At 38.5% G+C, this 20,670-nt stretch overlaps 1 protein-coding gene across 8 annotated transcripts; it reads left to right on the forward strand.

Annotated features, from left to right (window-relative positions):
• Positions 1 to 20,094, forward strand: tpm3 (tropomyosin 3). Of its 8 annotated transcripts, none has more exons than XM_055219685.2 (10): positions 1 to 291; positions 695 to 820; positions 7,083 to 7,216; positions 7,889 to 8,006; positions 8,101 to 8,171; positions 9,973 to 10,048; positions 12,066 to 12,128; positions 13,721 to 13,790; positions 14,038 to 14,116; positions 15,646 to 16,039. In XM_055219685.2, exons 1-10 carry the CDS (start codon positions 178 to 180, stop codon positions 15,647 to 15,649), a joined length of 855 nt encoding a protein of 284 aa, XP_055075660.1. In that variant the 5' UTR covers positions 1 to 177; the 3' UTR covers positions 15,650 to 16,039. The 8 variants fall into 8 exon arrangements, with proteins under 8 accessions (XP_055075660.1, XP_055075658.1, XP_055075659.1 ...); XM_055219683.2 differs by lacking the exon at positions 9,973 to 10,048 and adding an exon at positions 8,491 to 8,566 and having other exon boundaries at positions 2 to 291; XM_055219684.2 differs by lacking the exons at positions 14,038 to 14,116; positions 15,646 to 16,039 and adding an exon at positions 18,842 to 20,094 and having other exon boundaries at positions 2 to 291.
• Positions 20,095 to 20,670: the final 576 nt, after the last annotated feature.

The raw sequence follows: 20,670 nt of genomic DNA on the forward strand, positions 1-20,670 counted from the left end.
TGCCTAGCTGAGTTTGGTCTCTCCCAACTTTACTCCCCCTCTCTCTCTCTTCCTCCACTTACCTCTCTCGACCAGCTCCTGTTCCCAGGGCACGGCTGCTCACCTTTGGTTACACACAGCACAGTCCACTTTCCTCATCTATTTCTCTTACCGTGAGCCCTACCCACAGACGCCAAGATGGAAGCCGTCAAGAAGAAGATGATGATGCTCAAGCTGGACAAGGAGAACGCTTTGGATCAGGCCGAACAGGCAGAGACCGATAGGAAAGGAGCAGAGGACAGGAGCAAACAGGTTAGACTGATATAGAAAGGCCAGAAAAAGTCAATTTCAAGAGGTTAAAGCTAAAGGTCTTTAGGAACATGCATGAGCCCCAAAAATATTAGGGCTTAAGCATCCCTTAAAAATGTATGAATGCTTTTGCATAATATAACATTTTAAACCAATGGCATTTAGTTGGCCAAAATATAGCACACATTTTATTTAAGAGGTGATCTTAAGGTAGTGCTTTGCTCTGTATATCTAACCAAACCAGGAGAAGGTAGGGTCACCAAGTGCCAATCTGAATGTAGAAGTGATACTGCGGGAAAGAATGATGTGAGCATGTGTGAATGCGTATTATGGTGTATGATTCATCAGTGATAATATTTCGCACTCTTCTTCACTCCCCGCCCCGCCGTTTCTTTGTTTCTAACAGCATGAGGATGAACTCATTCAAATGCAGAAGAAACTTAAAGGAACTGAGGACGAGTTGGACAAATATTCAGAGGCTCTGAAGGACGCCCAGGAGAAACTGGAGATAGCTGAGAAGAAGGCCGCAGATGCTGAGTGATGGTCACAGACACGCAAACAAATGCAGCATCCCAAACGTTACTCCACCCCTTTCATTCTTCTCATATTTTTCCATGCACTCCTCCACAGCTGACTCTGTCACTGCCCGTTTTTGACTGTGATGTCAATAATTCAGGCTCCGACTTCTATTGTCTCTGGTGCATCGGCCCCTTTAAATATAATCTTACTATAGCCTAGCATGCCCTTCCACTGTCTACTTTTATATTTTGAGAATAGCACCCCTAAACTTCGCTTTCAACCAGTTCGGGTGTTATGTAGACCATCGATTTTTAATGTCCCTGTATCCATAACGAACACATAAGTTGCACTGAAGAGGTGACGAAAAGTGATTCAGGCATTAGTGAAAAAATCTTTATCATTATATTAAAGTGGTGCAATAGAAAAAACATTTTTGGTTTACCAAAAATTTTCAGTTTGGAAAGAATTATATATTTTTTACCTTTTCATACACTGTAAAAAAGACCAAAATATGTATCCCAGCGGTCACTGGGACAGTAACCTTTAAAAAGGTCCTAATATGTACCATTAGGTAGGCGTACAGATATGTATCTGGTCCCAATATACCTTTGAGATACTATTATATCTACTAATATGAACTGTTTAGGTCAAAAGTTGTACTTTTTGCAAGGGGACTGTCCCAGTAACAGCTGGGGTGCATTTTTGACCATTTAAAAAAAACTTTTTTTACCAAAACTTTTTCAGTACAAAATAAATTAAAATTTTAAAGGTTCTGTTAAAATGTTTATATAAAATCCATACACCAAAAAAAGCGGCCATGAATACTTATGCATACATAAATAATGATGCTATATTATATATTTGCTTTTACCTTTCAAGTTTAAACTGACCACATAGGCACCTTAAAATATATATATCATTAACTAGACAACTATAGTGTGCAAGTAGAGCTAGCCATTGTGTAACTTGATTCCCGACAGCTAAACTAAGCCTGTGCCATCATACCCATCAACCAAGCATGTCCATCTATTGCTCGTTGTTCCTTTGTTCTCCATATAGCAAGGACACCTGTTGTCATAACGTTTGGCCTTCGTAAGATGGTACTTGTGGGCTAATACTAGAGGCTTTGCACACCATTTCAGACAAAGGTGGACAGGGACATATAAAACTTTTCAGGATAAGCTCTGAAAAGTGTTTTAGCTATAGACTGGCAACAACAAAAAACTATTTGCTTCAATTTGTACAAATAACTACCAAATTAAAATGCTCTTTTATTCATGTAAGTACCATAGGGAGACACGCCATAATACACTGCCAATTAAAATGCTCTATTAGTCATGTTAGTACCATAGGGAGACACACCGTAATATATTGTTGTAATGTGAGGAGGATTAATTGCTTTCAATCTGGCAACCCCTATAAAGACAGCAAGCAGGAGAACAAAAGCCCGCAGCGGTGGGTGAGTGTGGGTTGCCTTTATTACAGCTGTCGCTCTAAAATCTATTTTCATCCCAACCTTGAGTGAAAACTTTGGTGCGAAACTATCACTTACCTTTTAACCATGCACGGTTAGAAAAGACTTTAGGGATCATTTTCAACTTAATCCAATTAATCATTCAATATCACGCAGTGAGCATTTGACAGACAGACCACTGTGGTCCATTTCGGGTTGGATACTTTGAACAGACTTCTTTAAACTGGCTCCTGTGCTGTCCGGTGTAGTTATGGTAAAATGTTAGATGTGCGAAACCTGTGTGCACTTCTCTAAAATGACATATATAGCTGATGCGTGGTTGAACTGAAATAGAAAGTGTCATAGATGATGTTTAATCTATAAGGATTATTATTTAAATCCAATTTATATATTATGTCTCCAGCTGCAGTGAGTTGATATGAGCATGTGTTTATGTGTGTATCGCAGAGGTCTAATGTAAAGACTTTATGTTAAACCTTATCACATTTAACCTTTAATGTAAACAGGCCCACCCTAGATGAGGCCATTGCGTCTCTTATCAACTTGCCTCAGAATGCTAGGGCAAGACAAAATCATTACCTTACATATTCTGTTTTAATATATAAACACAAATATGAAAAACAAAATTATTAATACTGTAAATACTGTAAATGCTAGAAAGAAAGAAAGAAAGCTGATGAATAAGCTACTGTACTTTACTGTATGTAGATCAGTGGATTTTTTTACTTCAATCCCTTCTGATTCTCCACAACATTTGAAGCGCCCTCCACTCACAACTCACAGTTTCATCCTATTTAAATATTAAAGAGCTTTGTCTCACCAGAATGATGTATAAAAATGTTATTTTACGTTATCTTGAAAAGTTTGAAGTTTGTTGAGGGCCCCCTAGTGGTCTTTGCCCTCTGGTTAACAAATACTATGTAGATCATTTGGCGCCATCGTCTGGTGAAATGAGGGTACAGACGTAAAATGGCTATTGTCAGAGTAGTTCTGCACTAGTGGCGGAATGCAGGAAGGGAGAGTCAGGAAATGACGATACATGATTTTGCATTATTCTTCTGCAGCTGAATGATTCAGTATCAGTCATCATTCCTATGCCTTAAACATTGCATTAAGCTAAACATTTAAAGCCATTTCAATACTAAAACAGTCTTCTTTAAACAGTTTCCAGTACTCTGATGTAAGAACGTCAGAACGATTGCGCATTCTACACCACAGAATGAAATCAGACAGCAGTATTACAACAATAGTCTTGTTCGGTTTTGCCCAGGCCTGTAAATTCAGCCTGTTCTGGATGCTTTTTTAATGAGCTAATGTTCAGATAATAAAGTCTATGGGGAAATCTCTAACCATTACTTTATTACAAAGTTAAAGATTACAAATAATCAATGTTATTACGAGAACACCTACATGTAAAAGAAATGTGATCCTGTCTGTGAAATTTAGGCTGATGTCTCATAACCTACTTATTTTAGCATCAAAGTTTGATTTCAATGACCTTATTAAAGATATTTTCACATATTTTACATTATGTAGGATGCTTTTATGTAGAAGACAAAGAAATGACTCTTATTTACTGCCATAACACCATTTAGACAGTATAGACAATTGTTTCTATAGAGCCATCTCAACAAACCAGATGCTCCAGTCACTTTCTGTCAAATTAGAAAATAAGATAAAAAATAATAGCCTATATATTCTGCTGTTTTGCCCTTATTTAAACAGCATTGAGGCTAATGCTATATGAATCATAACAACATAAATGATATTTGTAAATAGCCTATGTGTGTAACTATGTAACTAGTTGTGTGTTTTAGAAAGGTGACAAACCATAGTATTTCCTTTTTTTGTAGACATAACCTCAATCTAAGATCAAATCAATGATAAAATTATAACTAACTAGTGCCTGGATTTTGAAAAAAAAAAATATTCTAAACAATGTAGATTTCAACAGTCTTTTATTATATTACAACACACTTGATCTTGCGCAATAGAGCTTCCTAAAATAAGCATTAGTTTTATTATTCAAATAAACAGGCCTAAACTAAAATCAGTCAAACCAGAAATACGTCTTATTAAAGGCCCTGTCTGATCACTGATCAGACCAAATCTGATAATGTGAGCTACATCCTAAATGACCATCTGATTTATTCATTCACATTCCTGTGTAAAGGAGTGGCCTGAAATGTCGTAATGATTTGTGCGTTACGTCATCTACCTGGCCAGGACACGTGTAAAACAGGGGGTGGCCTTTCCGTAAAAATTACGCAGGTGGGTCAAAAAACTGCTGACCGTAGATCATCTCTGAAACGAGTAGCCACCCATCCCGCTGGGACTTGACGCCGCGCCGCCTCTGATCCGGGATCAGCGATTACACCTCACTTTTTGCCCTTAAACCGTTGGAGACAGGGTGGGGTTGTCCGGAAGTACTCTAAAAAGGAAGAGTTTAGGCAACTGAGCAAAGTGTGTGAAGAGAAAACCCGGGGAGGGAAAGCAAAGACTACATGACATTTAGACTCATTCATTGATTTGAAAAAGAAACTTGAAGAAGTGTTTCGCCATTGAAAGGCATCAAAGCGGAAGCCAGTAAATTAGGAAAACTTGCCACGTCCTTGCTTCGATTTTAATAAAATAACGTTAACTTTAAGACGAAAATCGGTCTTCTAAACATTTTCCTAATCGCTTTCATTTGCATCTGAGACAATTTGGTCGAGGTAGCGTTGCTCCAATCAAAAGGCAAGCGTGCGCGTAACATCTGATCCTCACGTTACTTCCACTCTCGCTGCGTTTGACTTGTTGGCGGGGCGTTGGTGCCTTTGACTTTTTTTTCTTCACGGCTCGGTCCACTCCGCTGCTTTAGGGCTGCTCGACAAGAGTCCGATTTATTCGACCACACTACTCCTAAAGTAACACAGCACAATGGCCGGATCCAACAGCATCGACGCGGTTAAGAGAAAAATTAAAGTTTTACAACAGCAAGCGGATGAGGCAGAAGAAAGAGCCGAGATTTTGCAGAGGCAGGTCGAGGATGAGAAGCTTCACAGAGAGCAGGTAAGCGTATCCATACGCTATTTCATTTCACTTTTACGCGTTCTCAATGCGTTGTACTTGCAACAATGTGTCGCGGTCAGATACAACATATCGCGTTTTCGCTTTCACGCCCTTGCAGCTATGAGAAGAATTTCCGTAAAAATTCAATTTAATATCTGTAACCAAACGAGTTTGCACGTATAAATGTCACGTGTCGAATATATATTGGTGCTTAAGCTGTTATGTATAAGAGTCTGGATGATTTATTATCTTACAATGTGAGGCAAGGATGGGCCGGTGAGATAGTTATTGCAAAATCTCCAAGCTAATGCGCGTCGAGTCATCTTTACCATTTTAATTGGATCTGCATATTACTTGATGAGATGGGCACCACCTAAAAAAAGATTGATTGATGTGTAAATGCATGTAAATATTTGCGATCTGTCTTACTTTGTTTGGATGTGCTAACCGCGGACGGGTTTATCCCATCCTCTCAGTCTCGCACATTGTTTGCCTGATTTTGCGGGTGAGGCCTAAAGGAAGTCACTAAATATTTCGCGCTAAAGCATCTACAATCTACTAGTTTTTAAAATAAAAATTATCAGTTGGGTTGTATTGTCATGTCCATGTAATGCTTTGAACGTCGTTTAGATGTCGGCGCGTTATCATTCGCGTATGTTAACATCTGGGCCATCAGGTGCTCATCTCGGCACTTTGAGTTGCTCGCGCATGTCACATCTGCCCGCTGTATCTCGGGCAACTTTTATGAGTTTTGTTTTACTTGACACTCGTCTTTAGTCGACATTTTTTCGATTGAGGTCGCTTATCACTCAAGCGTGCCTTCCCGTCTCATCGGCATTACGTGAGATGAACTCGCCCTGCAGACTTTAGATTCCTCAGTCCTTATTTGGAGCGAAACTCCAGTGTTTGTTAGTGGTGTCGTCATATCCGGAAGCCGTGCACGAGCGCTGAGAGAGGCTCATCTCAGCTGACGAGGCGCGGCGTCAACCTGAAAACTGAATAAAATTATAGGGGTCGCATAAACTTGATATCAACTAAATCTTTGTTATTCTAAAAATGTTAACGTTTATTTCAGTAAACATTTTTTATTTAAAGCTTAACCATGGGTTTACTACAGTAACCATTGTTGAACTGTGGTATTTGTCTTGAAGCCATAGTAACCACACATTTACTATGGTCTCACTACCATAGCAGAGGTTTCACTTTGTGATTTATTAAAACTATGATAATACTGGTTATCAATATGACAAAAGCCAAAAACACTCTAAATGGTAAGTAAAGTATGCCAGTATTTTTTTCCTAAGGGTATTTTGCTGTGTGATGATTGAAAGTGATACATTGAATATCAATACCAAAAATACCTGGTATGTACCATTGCGGCTTATATTTACAAGGTTAGAGTAGTAAAAATGACACTGGACCATTTAATAATCTGCATGTTGGGTGCTGTATCCCCCAAATTCTGTATAGGATTGGGTTTTGACTTGGTTACCAAAATGCCATATCTATAAGACATCTCTGTGTCGGTTGCAGTACAAAGTGTGCCACTCCGCTCCAAAAATTTCCACAGTGTCATGCTTTTCCAATATCTCATTGACACACGTTGCCAGGTCTTGTGGTTTCTTCTTCCAGTTCATGCCAATCTTTTCCCGTTCCTTATTTTATGTCACGCTTGTGTGGCTCCTGAAGTTCTCCGGAATAGTTTATCTTCTCCAATCTCATGTTATTTTATGACATGTTTGTGCTGTAGGCTGAGGCAGAGGTGGCGTCTCTGAACAGGCGTATCCAGCTGGTTGAGGAGGAGTTGGATCGTGCTCAGGAGAGATTGGCCACAGCCCTGCAGAAGCTGGAGGAAGCCGAGAAAGCTGCAGATGAGAGCGAGAGGTGCGACCCTGAACCCATTTCTCTTAACTAAATAGTCCACTAGGTTAAGACAAATGGTGTTTAACAAATACTCATAATGATTTTGGTTTGTCTAAAAAGAAAAAGCTATAGAAATGTACCTTACTTGGGGGAAGCTATGACATATCAAAGTATGTTATACAGTAAGGGAAATATGGAAAAGTTGAATGAGGAACATTTATGGAATAAAAAAGAGCTTCTGTGTGCACAATACTATTCAAAATTCCTACTTTGGTGTTAATGTGCATTTTCCAAAAACAGCCAGAAACTGGTTTAACATTTACTATTTGAATGTTGCAGAAATGTTCAACATTGCATGATTAATGAATTACATTGATTAAAATAATACGTTGTGCATTACCATTGGATCTTATTCATGGTCCGTTCACCAACATCTGGATAAGTTTAACATACACAAATTTACTTTGCTTAAACATGCATATTGCTTTTAAAACATTTATTTAGATGATCTCTTTCTAAATATGTGTTCATGTGACCAATTCTGTACACTGCTAGGTGTGGCACAACTTACCATACTGTTGTCTAATCAAACACATTGAATCATAATTTGATGGTTTTTAGTCATCCTCTCCACCTCAATTCTCATTGCTTTCTGATTCACTTCCATATCCATCTCTTATTTTTTTTTTATAGAGGGATGAAAGTAATTGAGAACAGGGCTCTGAAGGATGAGGAGAAGATGGAGCTCCAGGAGATCCAGCTTAAGGAGGCCAAGCACATTGCTGAGGAAGCCGACCGCAAGTATGAGGAGGTAACATCTTAAAACTACATGTTTTATGGTCCAAACATCTAATATTATATTGGTACTTCATACTAAATGTTATTTTGTTGGGTGTCCGTTACAGGTGGCACGTAAGCTGGTTATTGTGGAGGGTGAGCTGGAGCGTACAGAGGAGAGAGCAGAGCTTGCCGAGAGGTTAATCGCAGATTCAATATCACAATTCACATAAACAAACACACATACTCCAGTGTAGACCACACATACAGTCCTCTTTAGCCTCCATTTCCCACTGTGTCCATTTGAAGCTTAAACTCATTGTGCTCCTAGCGTGAGAAAAATGCTAAATTTGCATGACAATGGGAATGCTCTGTCATAACCATAATTCTCCTTAGTGTGCGTGAGTGGTTTCATTGCTTTGACTCCATCTTTAAATTCATATCTCCCCTCTCATTTGTGTTTGGGCATGTGTGACCTTTGACCTGACATACCTTCCCCTCCCCGTTCAAACTAACAGCCATGCCAAGCAGTTGGATGAGGAGCTGAGAGCTCTTGACCAGACACTGAAGAGTCTCCAGGCCTCAGAGGATAAGGTACATATCCCGCTTGAAAGATTTTGTTTGTATGTGTTTGACCATTCGGCCACGTATGTGTTTATCTGAAACGTGACCACGAGAGAATGTTGAGAATGCGATGCCCGCATCGTAGCGGGATCTAAATTTTGTATGTTTGAGTGACAGACATAGCCGTCAATGGAAACAAACTCCTCCATCCAGCCCTCTTTAGTCTGTGCTTCAACTGTTTTACCTGGTTTTCCCTTCATCTTTCCTCTCATCTAACCATTCACTTTTAGGTAGCGTTTTTTTTTGCAAATCGCATGAGTCGCTAACCACACAGCATGATAGAAGTGAAAATGCTTGATATGCATGCTTGTATAACAAGCTTCAGTCACCGCGCTTTGTCATTTCTGCCTGAAGCTAAAGCTTACGTGTTCATGTTCCTCTAAGAGACACATTTTTTTCACTTTCACAATCATATTCGTGCCTTATTGTGCTACAGACCAACTCACTACACCACACGCTACTGTTAGAAAACACACCGCAATTCTGGCACGGGGCGATGATAACACAACATTTTAAAAGAGAAGTTCACCCAAACATGAAAATATTTTGCAGACATGCAAACACAAAGTATGCATCGTGCCCTGCTTGTTTTTTCCACACAATGAAAGTGAATAGAGACTACAGCAAGCTCCCAAATGACTTGCGTTAACATTTACATTTAGCGTGCATTTATCGAAAGCAGTGGTTCTCAAACTGGGGGCCGGGGCCGTGAGATGGTGTCAGGGGGCCCCAGTTTTGTGACATTTTATAAAATACATAAATTTATTATGAATTTTGTGTAATTAAACCTAGGCTTTTAACCAACAGCACTGCTTTGTATAATTTAATGTTTTGTCTAATTAAAATGTTATGTTTTAAAACAAATTTTTCATACATATTCTTTGGGGGGCCGCGAAGGAATGCACCGTACACAAGGGGGGCTGCACACTGAAAAAGTTTGAGAACCACTGATCTGAAGTAAGAAAAAACTCAAGACACTCACGTTCTTGGAGTTTTTGTCGTTACAATAGCTAAACCTAAAAGGGTATTTGCTGAAAATGATCTCATTCATAAATTTTAGATGTCCTGTGAATAGAAACCCTATGGATTACTGTTGTGGATTGATTTATCACTTGTATTGCTCAACATTGTATGGAAGAAACAGCTAAGGCTGCAAAAAATACTGAAATTTGGTATGGAAATCAATTTCATGTTTGGGTGAAATTTCTTGTATCATGTTTCATGTAGACAATCATTTCTACAGACTCCTTTCTACAGTTTATATGTGTAACATCATCCCGATTACTGTGCTGGCACGACCGGCCTGTCATCTCTGTCCTTTCCCTTCTGTCTCTTTTCTTCTTCCTGTGAAATTAAAATGGCTGCTCTGTATGTAGCAAATGCGCTGAGCTGGAGGAGGAGCTGAAAAATGTCACCAACAATCTTAAGAGTTTGGAGGCCCAGGCTGAGAAGGTAGGGTGTGTGTGTGTGTGCGCATTTTATGCACGATCTTTGGTTTTAGTGTGGTTTCTGAAGGTAACGAGGGACTTTGATTCAATCTTGCAAATTGCCCTCCAGGCAATCGAATATAAGTTCTCTAATAACCAAAGCACCGATCTGACCGGTCATGTGAGCGTAACTCTCATTTACAAGTGGCCTTTTGCTTGTGTATGGCTGTATGTCACTGTCCACGGTGAAAGGCCACGTGTCAGACCAGATTATGGGGTGGACCGTTACGTCAAGGATTTGCGTAAGTTGTTAACCATATAGAATCTAGCACAACCAGTCATGCCATAAGAAAATAAAGCAGATGTCATTCGTTTAATGATGCAGAAGTGAATCTAACGAATGCTGCATGAAATGACTTTTGGCAGAGTGTCTGTTCATTTACATAATTTGCAGCATGCCGTGTGTACAGGTTCAGTAAAAACTGAATTGATGGATGGTTACGGTTTGCAGTGGTGTGGGATGTGCATTACATGCCGCCTTAATGTGCTGGGACTAAACATCCAAAGATGTCAATTTGCATGTGTATATAGATCAGTTTTTGAAATGTAGTTACAGCATGCGATTTAAAATTGCAGTCGCAATAGAGGAGCTCAGATGTAAAGGCCTCTAAACGCTTCCTCCGTCAAAACCAAATCCTCCCTGCACATATTATACGTTCATCAAATACTTTTGCTTTAAATCTGCTTGGTAGGATTCATTAATAAAATATGCTAAATTATAAAAAAAAAACATGTCAAAGGGTTTTGCATCTGAGCTCGTCAGTTGTCTTAAAAGTTCTTGTTGACTTGTCACACAGGTAATGCTTGGAAGTGGATGAATTTTGCCGACATTGCCAGGGCCAATTTTACTACTTAACTATTTGGGTGTGGGTAACCAGTTGACCATTCTGACCGCTGATTCTGAACCGATAAACAAAGTAGTGCAAACTGTGGGGTCAGCTCGTGTTGACACCAAGTGGACAGCGCTCACGTAGCACATCTGTTCTGCGCCAGTGTAAGGAGATAACTTTCTGTACCAGCAGGTGGCAGTAGTTGGAATTCAGTACTTAAAATGGAAAACCGGAAGAGCTAGTGACTTCGGAATACAGAGTACTAACTTACCAGTTTCCATATTGAGCCACTCACCTGTTTACGGTATTATGTAAGGAATAATTGACAACAGGTCGTTTAATTATTCAAAAATAATGCACAACCAAGGTGGTAATTTGCATCGTGAATGGTTATTTTAAAGACATTTGACAGGTTAGGTGTGCGTTTATTGAAAAGTAATGCATACCCGTGGAACATTTCTCGACCAATTGGAATAAACTTTCTACAGCCCCATGGTATAATTTCAAATATTTCGCTTGTATACCACAGTCAATTATTCTGCTTATACCAAGGTTACCACAGACATTGCTCTGGTGGTTATTTTAAGACATCTGACAGGTTGGGTGTGCGTTTATCGAAAAGTAATGCATACCAGTGGAACATTCATCCAATCTCATCCAATCAGAATAAAACACTTAACAGCCTTGTGGTATAAAAATGGATAGTGTTTGATAAATAGTTTGTTTAATCCATGTCCATTTTCGCCAAATTTTATATTTTGTGTATGAATTTAATCACAAAGTGAGATGTATTAAAGTCTTCTTGAACTTCTTCTAAGTTCTAAATTGCTCAAGAAGTGTTTGTCTTCGCACGTACCTGTTTTGTTGATGTTGCAGCTGCATTCCAGCACACGTCCTGATTTGTTCAAGGCACATGCAGCACCTCAACGAGCACAGTCGTGGCATCGCAAGCCTTGCACAACAGCAGCAGGCCAGGGCCAAAAACATTTAGGGGAAAAATGCACCGTCATGTCAAAACATAGACAGCTGCGCTGCTTTTAATGAGCTGTTGTGGAAAAATGCTATAAAGTGACATGAAACTCTGTTTGAAGTGTGCCGAATTGAAATATTCTCACTTTCTCCCCTGACTCATTTTCCCTTTCCCCCATACAGTATTCCCAGAAGGAAGACAAGTATGAGGAAGAAATCAAGATCCTCACTGATAAGCTGAAGGAGGTAACATGAGATTACATGAACATTTGCCTTCTGTCATAGAAATGATGTGTGACCCTGTTTATGAAATCCTGGCTAAAGCCTCATAATCTAATTGAGATTAGGGCCACCAAGTTTGATTTCAACCATTGATTTCGCATTGATTTCAATCTTTGATGAAGATATCAAGGTTAATGTTCACAGAATGTTCTTCATGTTGAAAACAGTAAATCACTTAAAGGGACACTCCACTTTTTTTGAAAATATGCTAATTTTCCAGCTCCTCTAGATTTAAACATTTGATTCTTACCGTTTTGGAATCCATTCAGCTGATCTCCGGGTCTGGCGCTAGCACTTTTAGCATAGCTTAGCACAATCCATTGAATCTGATTAGACCATTAGCATTGCGCTAAAAAATAACCAAAGAGTTTCCTATTTAAAACTTGACTCTTCTGTAGTTACATCGTGTAGGCAGATATTGATTGAATATTAATATTGATGGAAAATTAAGTTGCGGTTTTCTAGGCCGATATGGCTAGGAACTATATACTCATTCTGGCGTAATAATCAAGAACTTTGCTGCTGTGTCATGGCTGCGGGAGTCGCAGTGATATTGTGCAGCAGCCGAAAATAGTCCCCTTAGTAACTTTCAAAGGCAGGGGACTGTTTTCGGGCAGTGCGTAGTATTAGTGCACCTCCTGCTGCCATGTTACTACAGCAAAGTCCATGATTATTACGCCAGAATGAAGTATAGTTCCTAGCCATATCTGCCTAGAAAATGGCAACTTTTAATTTCCGTCAGTCTTAGTACACGATGAAACTACAGAAGAGTCAAGTTTTGAATAGGAAAAATATCAAAACTCTTTGATAATTATTTTTTTGGCGCAATGCTAATGGTCTGGTCGGATTCAATGGATTGTGCTGAGCTGTGCTGGGGGTGGTACTGCCGGACCCGGAGATCAGCTGAATGGATTCCAAAAAGGTAAAAATGAGCTGGAAAATGAGCATATTTTCAAAAAAAGTGGAGTGTCCCTTTAAAAATGGCTTTAGCTGTGTTTTCACAGACTAATAAATGTTACATTATAACTAGAAATTTGCATTATAACTAAAAATATGACATTTTTCCACCGATAGCTGGTTATTCAGAGTGATATCGGCTCATATCGATAGTTTGGTGGTTAAATTAACAAATTCTGAAAATCACATTTTTTTAAATAGTTTTCATTCATATAATGACCATTAATATTAAACTTTAAACTAGTGATGTTTCTTTACATTTTCTATACACAGAGCTCAAATTAATAGCATTTTCCTGTTCTTTTTTGATTGTCGGGATATAACAGCCATGACTATTGGCAGTTTTTTTTACCTACTGGCCAATAGCCGATAGTGTGTAAAATTGCTTTTATCGACCAATACCCATTATTGGCCGATAAATCTGCATCTCTAATTATAACACTTTCTTATTTATGTTTCCATTTTGCATAATTTCTATACAAACTGTAAACTTAGTACTGCATAAACTGTTTTATGTTTACGGAGTATATTAAAGAAAAATGTTATGTGCTGGAGCTGACCAAGCAGTTTGATCTTACGAACGTGTCTCTGTCTGCCAGGCTGAGACCCGTGCCGAGTTTGCAGAGAGGTCTGTGGCCAAACTGGAGAAAACCATTGATGATTTGGAAGGTATGATTTTCTCATTCTCCTTGCTGCCTTTTTCATAAATTTCCTACAACATGATCTTTTTTTTTTCATTTTTATGCAACTCATATTCTATGTATAGCATTATCTCGCCGTCTGCTTCCTGTCCGCCTTCAACCGTCGTAATCTTAGTTTTGCCATTTTCCCATTTTCTAAACTTTTTTTATCTCTCTCTCCTGCTCTCTTCATCATCTGTCCTTCCTCTTCCTTCTCTTTCTTTGGATGTGAACAGATGAGCTTTACGCTCAGAAACTCAAGTACAAGGCCATTAGTGAAGAGTTGGATCATGCCCTCAACGACATGACCTCCATGTAAATACAGGCGTGTGCATGCGTGTGGTTTTGGGTTGTGCTGTTGCCGGGTGACTGAGTCTTGCAGCCATGGCAGATTTCGAGTCTCGTGACTGAATCGGTTAGCTAACTTTGAGCTCTATAACCTCAGATTGTATACTTTTAGTATACAGCATAAAGCTTAGCTGCAGAGTTAATAGTTGACAGTATTTGTGTTGGTTTTTACTGCTTTAAGAGAGTTTGTGTGAAGATTGAAGACTTTGCCAGTACCGCTGTACAGTACTAATTTGTATGCGCTTTTGTGATTAATGTACTAATATACTACGGCAATAAATGTGTTTTCGATTTAACTGACGTATCGCAAGGCATTTTTAGCCTACTTGTAGTTAAGTAATAATAGGAAATTTTTTAGGACCGTTTTTTACCGGCTGTTTTTGTATCGCTTGCCTGTATGTAAATTACCTTATAATTCGCCAATTTGTTCAAATGCTAAATCGTTTTTATGTAAATGTGCGACATCATACGTGAATGTCATGGTATAGTTGTGACATCATGACAATGACGTTAAAGTAAACTGCGGAGATAATTGGGAATAATTTGTTTAAACATGTCTACTGTGTAGACAAATTAAAGGATTAGTCAATTTTCTTCAAAAATAATCCAGATAATTTTCTCACCACCATGTCATCTAAAATCATTTCTTTGTTTAAACAGTCAAGAAGAATTTTTTTTTTTAGAAATACATTCCTGGATTTTTCTCATTTTAATGGACCCCAACACGTAACATTTTTGATGCAGTTTGGAATTGCAGTTTCAAAGGACTCGATCCCAGGCGAGTCATGGGGGTCTTGTCTGGTGAAACGATTGTCATTTTTGGCAAGAGAAGTAGGGAATATGCACTTTTAAACCATAACAACTTGTCATCCTCCTCGCGTAATTGCGTCATGCCGTGGAAAGGTCACGTGTTACATATATGAAACACACATTTGCAGACCATTTTTAACAATAAACTGATACAAAGACATTAATTAGTATCATTCCACATACAACAACGTCGAAACGGTTCTCCACACTTGTAAACACTGGGGCGTAGTTTCGCATACGTCGTTTGTGACCTCTTGACGTTATTACGTGAGATCGCGCTGGCTGTCACATGACCGGAGATAGACGAGAAGTTGTGGTTTAAAGGTACAGAATTTTTGTTTTTCTTGTCAAAAATGACGGTCGTTTCACTGGATGGGACCCTTGTGCCTCGTTTGGGATCGTTTGGAGTCCTTTGGGGCTGCAATTTTGGGCTGCATTGAAACTGTTGAGTGTTGGGGTCCATTTAAGTCCATTAAAATGAGAAATTTTTGAAATTTGACTAATCCTTTAAGAAAATACAGTTTTGCTTTAATGCTCACATTTAAAAGGACTAAAATAATATACGTTGCTCTTAACAAATGCTTATTTTAACTTACCGTGACTACACGCGCATGGTAAATAAAGGACTTCCTCGTTTTGAAATGGTGTCTCATTATGAGTCGTTTACAGATGATGTCTGTTCACAGATAAAGAGTTTCTGGACTTTTCTTTGGCTGACCGTGACATCAAGATGTTCTCCTCCTTCGTCTTCTCCAACTTCTTCTGTTCTCATTTGTTGCATATTTCTTCTCTGATATTCTATGTACTTCCTGTCTGATTGATTTTTCATGTGTCTGTTTCTGTTGTGTCTTTATTTAAACTTCTATGTTCTGTTTCTGTTTTCTCTGAATGAATGTTTTCATTATCAGTTCCAGTCTCATTTTACCTGTATTTGACTCTATTCAGAGAATGTTCTCGGTATTGTTTTGTCTCTTTTTGCTTCTCTTTGACCTCTGCTGTATTTTTTTTTGTTTTGTTTTTTTGAAGCCTTATCTCTGTTTATTGAAGGGAAGAAAAAAGCTCTGCTCTCTTTTGAATCTCTCCTTGTCTCTTTCTTGCAATGTCATACTAGGTTTATATCAGACCTGCACAGTATCGTCTGTGTAAAAATTTCACTGAAGGTCACGCTGAGCAATGAATCAGTCACAGACAGTCAGACCCCCGCCCCTTCCCCCTTTCAGCTCCAGCGTCACAGATACACACAGGGGTGCGAACAAACCAGTGTTGCCAGTTTAAAAACTTTTTTTTTTACAGAGAAGCGCGTAGCAACAACTCGTGACATTTTGGATAAACCTTAGCTAACTTCTAAATGGATTAGTTTAAGTAAGCATTGCAGTTATAATTCAGGAACTTAGCAAATGGAAATGACTGTTCGTTGATTAGTTTAACAATAAAAACAGAAAATATGTAAATGATATCCGCTTTATTCAGTGTAAAGCATCATCCAGCTTTTAAAATTATGTGGGACTTAAATAGGGTTGGGATGCAAGAATGCAGCTCTTCTTTACAGATACAGATTGCCTGTGTTCTGATTCTCAAACTGATTTTCATGGCTAGTTTTGTTGTGTAGCCTTATCTAAGAGTACTTCATAAGAATTGGCACAAATGTGAAAATTGTGTGAATATTGATACTTCTACTGCTAGAATGACATTCACATGTAAAGTACTCTAAAGTATTTTTACTCATACATATTTCAAGTATCTGTGGCAAACTTTTACTTCTCTACATTCTGATGCAAAATATTGCACTTTAATACTCATAAGTCACTTTCACTCAAGCCAAAGTTACTTTTACTCAGTTTTATTAAAGGCAGGGTCCATGATCTCTGAAAGCCAATGTTGACATTTGAAATCACTTAAACAAACACGCCCCTACCCCAATACAGGGTTCCCACGGATCATTGAAATCCTTGAAAGTTGTTGAATCTGGAGGGAAAATATTCAATCCCTGAGTTTTTGAAAATATACATGCATAGATACAGGGCATTTGATAGTGTTTAAATCTATTTTATGCAAGAAGTTTTCTGGGAAAAAATTCACATTTTTCCCTGTGTAGTGTAGGATAATATCATAAAAATTCTAGACTTTTTAAGCACACGTGCTAAACTGTTCGCTTTAAATGCTTAAATCTTCTGTATGCGAATGTTGATTCATACCAAAATGCTTTTTTGCATAGTTGTGTTTAACACATGAAAACATCTAGGGTTACGTATGTAACTTTTGTTCCCTAAAAGAGGAACGAGACGCCCTTGCCATACTTTCTGCGTCCCTGTAATGCTGTCTTTGGCAATATTTCAGATAGCGATAAACTTCCTGGCTCCCGCATCACCCTGTCTTTGTCATTAAGCCTCACCATTGAATTTGATATACATATAGGCGCAATTATTACTGGAGGTGTCCCTAAAGTGTCACCGCAGTGACGCAGCACGAGTTCCCTTGAAAGGGAACTGTAACAATTTATCTTAAAAAGTAACATGATGTTACCTTGCTCTCACTTGAAATGTGTCTCCACATTTAGTCCTTTAATTTGAGGGTATTGGACCTGGAAAGTCCTTGAAAGGTCCTTGAGTTTTAAGTTTACTAAGGTGTGGGGGCTCTGCCAATAGAATCTGGACCGTCTTTTTTCAGAAACCGTGCACTCTGCCTTTAAAGTCATATTTAGGTACTATAATTAGGTCCCTAGTGCTTCTATCAACGAAGAAAATGTGATAAAGAACTAATCAGTACCTTAGTTTTGGTAAACCATTCTCTGAAAGCATTTGAAAAAAACGGTCATTGAAATTTGGCTCCCCTTGTGATGTCAGAACCTTCCCTAAAGGGCCATTCACATTATAACTATAACGATACAAAAATAAATAACAATAATGTTATGCTAATTCGCTCATGCATGCGGCACTCACGCAAAGCACTTGCATTTAATGGCATTAACTAATATTGGATATTTCTTGTAATAAAAATTATTTGCGTGCAGCTAAGTGCATGTGCACATGCACTGTCAATGTTTTATCATTCATCAGGTGGGAAAAATCGCTCAAAGTGATCCCAACGACACCGTTCACTGTATCTTTATCGTTATAGTTAGTTTATATTCTCTTAAAAATAAAAAGATGTTCAAAACTATATTTTTAGAGTTATCGTAATGTGAACAGCCCTTTAATCTACACTACACAACTATGGCACTGCCATTTAGTGCAGAGATCAGCTTATTTGCATTTTAAGGACACACCCAAAAGCAGCACATTTTTGCTCGCACCTACAATGTGGCAATTTTTTAACAAGTTATAATAAATTATCTGTGGGGTTTTTTGAGCTTAAACTTCACATATGCACTTGGGACACCAAAAATTTATTTTACATCTTAAAGTTTTGTGAAATGTTCCCTTTAAGTCCTTAAAAACACAGCCTTATTTTCACAAGTGTAACTTTATGCTCTTAAGCAAAATGATAAAGTTCTTATTCAGTAGCAAGATCTGCAAAATTGGTTTTATCATGTTATAATTAAATTTAAGTCTTAGATGAAGCCTCAACATACATCTCCAATATCTTCCAATGAAAAGTGTCACAGCTGTGAAATTGTCTGTAGCATTGAAACCTGAAACCTCAACTGCTGTGCAAATAGACAAACTAGTGCCAAAAGAAAACATTTTCAAGTTCCTGATAGCTCAAGTGCTTTAAAAAGCCTCTTTGTTCTTCTAGGGACCCCAGATGTTTTCACTTCAAATCTGTTACAAAAAAAAACTTGATCTTAGATCAAGTTCTAAATAGTTCTTGGGTTTGTGTGCTTCAATTTGATTTGTCATTTGTTTCACTTTGGTATCCTTCGGGGATTTGTTTTTCTTGCAGAGAAACTGAGGGATGCTAAAGAGGAGAACGTCAAGATCCATGCCACTTTGGACCAGACCCTGAGCGAGCTCAACAGTTTCTAAAAGCCTGGACCAGGAACACCCTTTCCTCCCCATTCCTAACACCCAATTCTCATCTCATTTTCTTCTTCCCTTCACACATGTGATTCTTTCATTTTCAACCCTGGTTTCTTTCGGGGCAGAGCTCACCAAGCCAACCAGCCAAAATATAGTGCCTCTCGATTTAAAAGTACTTCAGTCTTTTAGGAGCACTTGATAAAGGTTGACATCTCAGAAATGGTGACTTGAGCTAATATATTGGATCCTTAAAATCGTATACCCTCGATGGCGCTTTTTGGGCGTTCTGTTTTTCTGGACGTTGTGTGATCAGCACTGCGTTAGTGCTGTGTTTATTCTCAACTCCCAATTTATGACTTAATTCTGATTTACTCGCAATTTTGTGCCATGAAAGCCATCTTGGAAATGTTGTGCGTGGCTTATGATCCCCGGGCAGCGAAATTTAGCCGTTATTGTGATAAAGGATATTTAAGAAGCTTGTGCCTGTGCCTCCCCCACTGTCCTCTTACACCTCTTTACTTTTTTCATTCTGCACAAGTTTCTGCTGCCTGTATGTTGGTGTTGCAGGTTTTGGGACCAAAACCACATCGTGTGGTCTGTAACAGTATGCTCAACCATGCCGGGCAGACCATCGTTATGTTTTTGTTTTTTATTAAAAGCATTTGCTCCTCTTAGGAGTTTTTGGAGTTGGAGTAATATATGTATTCATTTGGGTTTATCCCCCAGCAGTTTAACACCAAACTTTACCTTTTCAAACCACTATTAGAGTTGCTGCACTGTTGTGGGCTTATGGTGGGCATCCTGCGAACAGAGGAGGCCAAGTTATGGTTCTTCTTTCACTCCGAATGGAGGCATGTTTAGTTTCGTTTGCTTTAAAGAGCCATACTCTAACCCAGGGAAGGTTGAAGATTAGAGGTTTTTCTTTACCGTGAGTTCAAGTCAGTGTCACTGCCAGGTTTGAAAGGTCCACAAAGCCGTGCAGATCTAAATGTATTATGAACACATTAAATGGGAGCGTAATGTAACACTTAATAGTATAATAAGGATTTAAGGGGCGAACACGTAGTTTTAACTGGAATGTGCCCACAATGACGTGTAATCACTTTGTTACTGTCTGTATCTTGTGTAATGATGGCTAAATTCTTTTTTAAATAAAGACCATGATTTTTACTGTCACTTAAGCATTTTGCGGTTTTTCTTTTTTACTTTCATGCTTGATACTTTATTTTAGAAGTCGCATGTCATGTGGTTTATATAAGGCAGTAGGTAATTATAATGCGGATTCACCCCCCACACAAATAAAGTTCATGACTTAAAACAATCTCAAACTAACTGTGGGTTCACACCAGATGCGTTTAAGGCGTCAAATTTGCATCTGCCACGCGTAGTTGAATGCTTGAACATTTTGAGTGTACCGTATTTTCATGAAGAGGAAAAACATATATAATTCTCACTGGACTATAAGTCGCATTTATTTAGAAAATTATTCTTTTGGGGGGCATTTTTTTGTTAAGTCGTTCTTCGTTATCTTTAAGTTAATGTTTCAATAAAGTTTTTTTTCAGGGAGCAACATATAGCGCCCTCTCGTGGCTGTAGACAGTTATGTTTTCTTTTTTTCATGTTAGTATGAATTAATTTTGACATATAAGTCGCACCTGACTATAAGTCACAGGACCAGCCAAACTATGAAAAAAAGTGTGACTTATAGTATGGAAAATACGATACTCGCTTCATTCGTGCGTGAAATTCTAG

This window comes from Misgurnus anguillicaudatus, chromosome 20 (assembly GCF_027580225.2).
Source record: "Misgurnus anguillicaudatus chromosome 20, ASM2758022v2, whole genome shotgun sequence".
In the NCBI taxonomy this organism is placed as follows: Eukaryota; Metazoa; Chordata; class Actinopteri; order Cypriniformes; family Cobitidae; genus Misgurnus; species Misgurnus anguillicaudatus.

Excerpts from the sequence above, each read along its gene's own strand:
- tpm3 (XM_055219685.2), top strand. The coding sequence starts at position 178 with ATGGAAGCCGTCAAGAAGAAGATGATGATGCTCAAGCTGGACAAGGAG. Across the intron at positions 7,217-7,888 it reads GCTGCAGATGAGAGCGAGAG|AGGGATGAAAGTAATTGAGA; the intron begins GTGCGACCCTGA and ends TTTTTTTTATAG. Across the intron at positions 13,791-14,037 it reads AACCATTGATGATTTGGAAG|ATGAGCTTTACGCTCAGAAA; the intron begins GTATGATTTTCT and ends GGATGTGAACAG.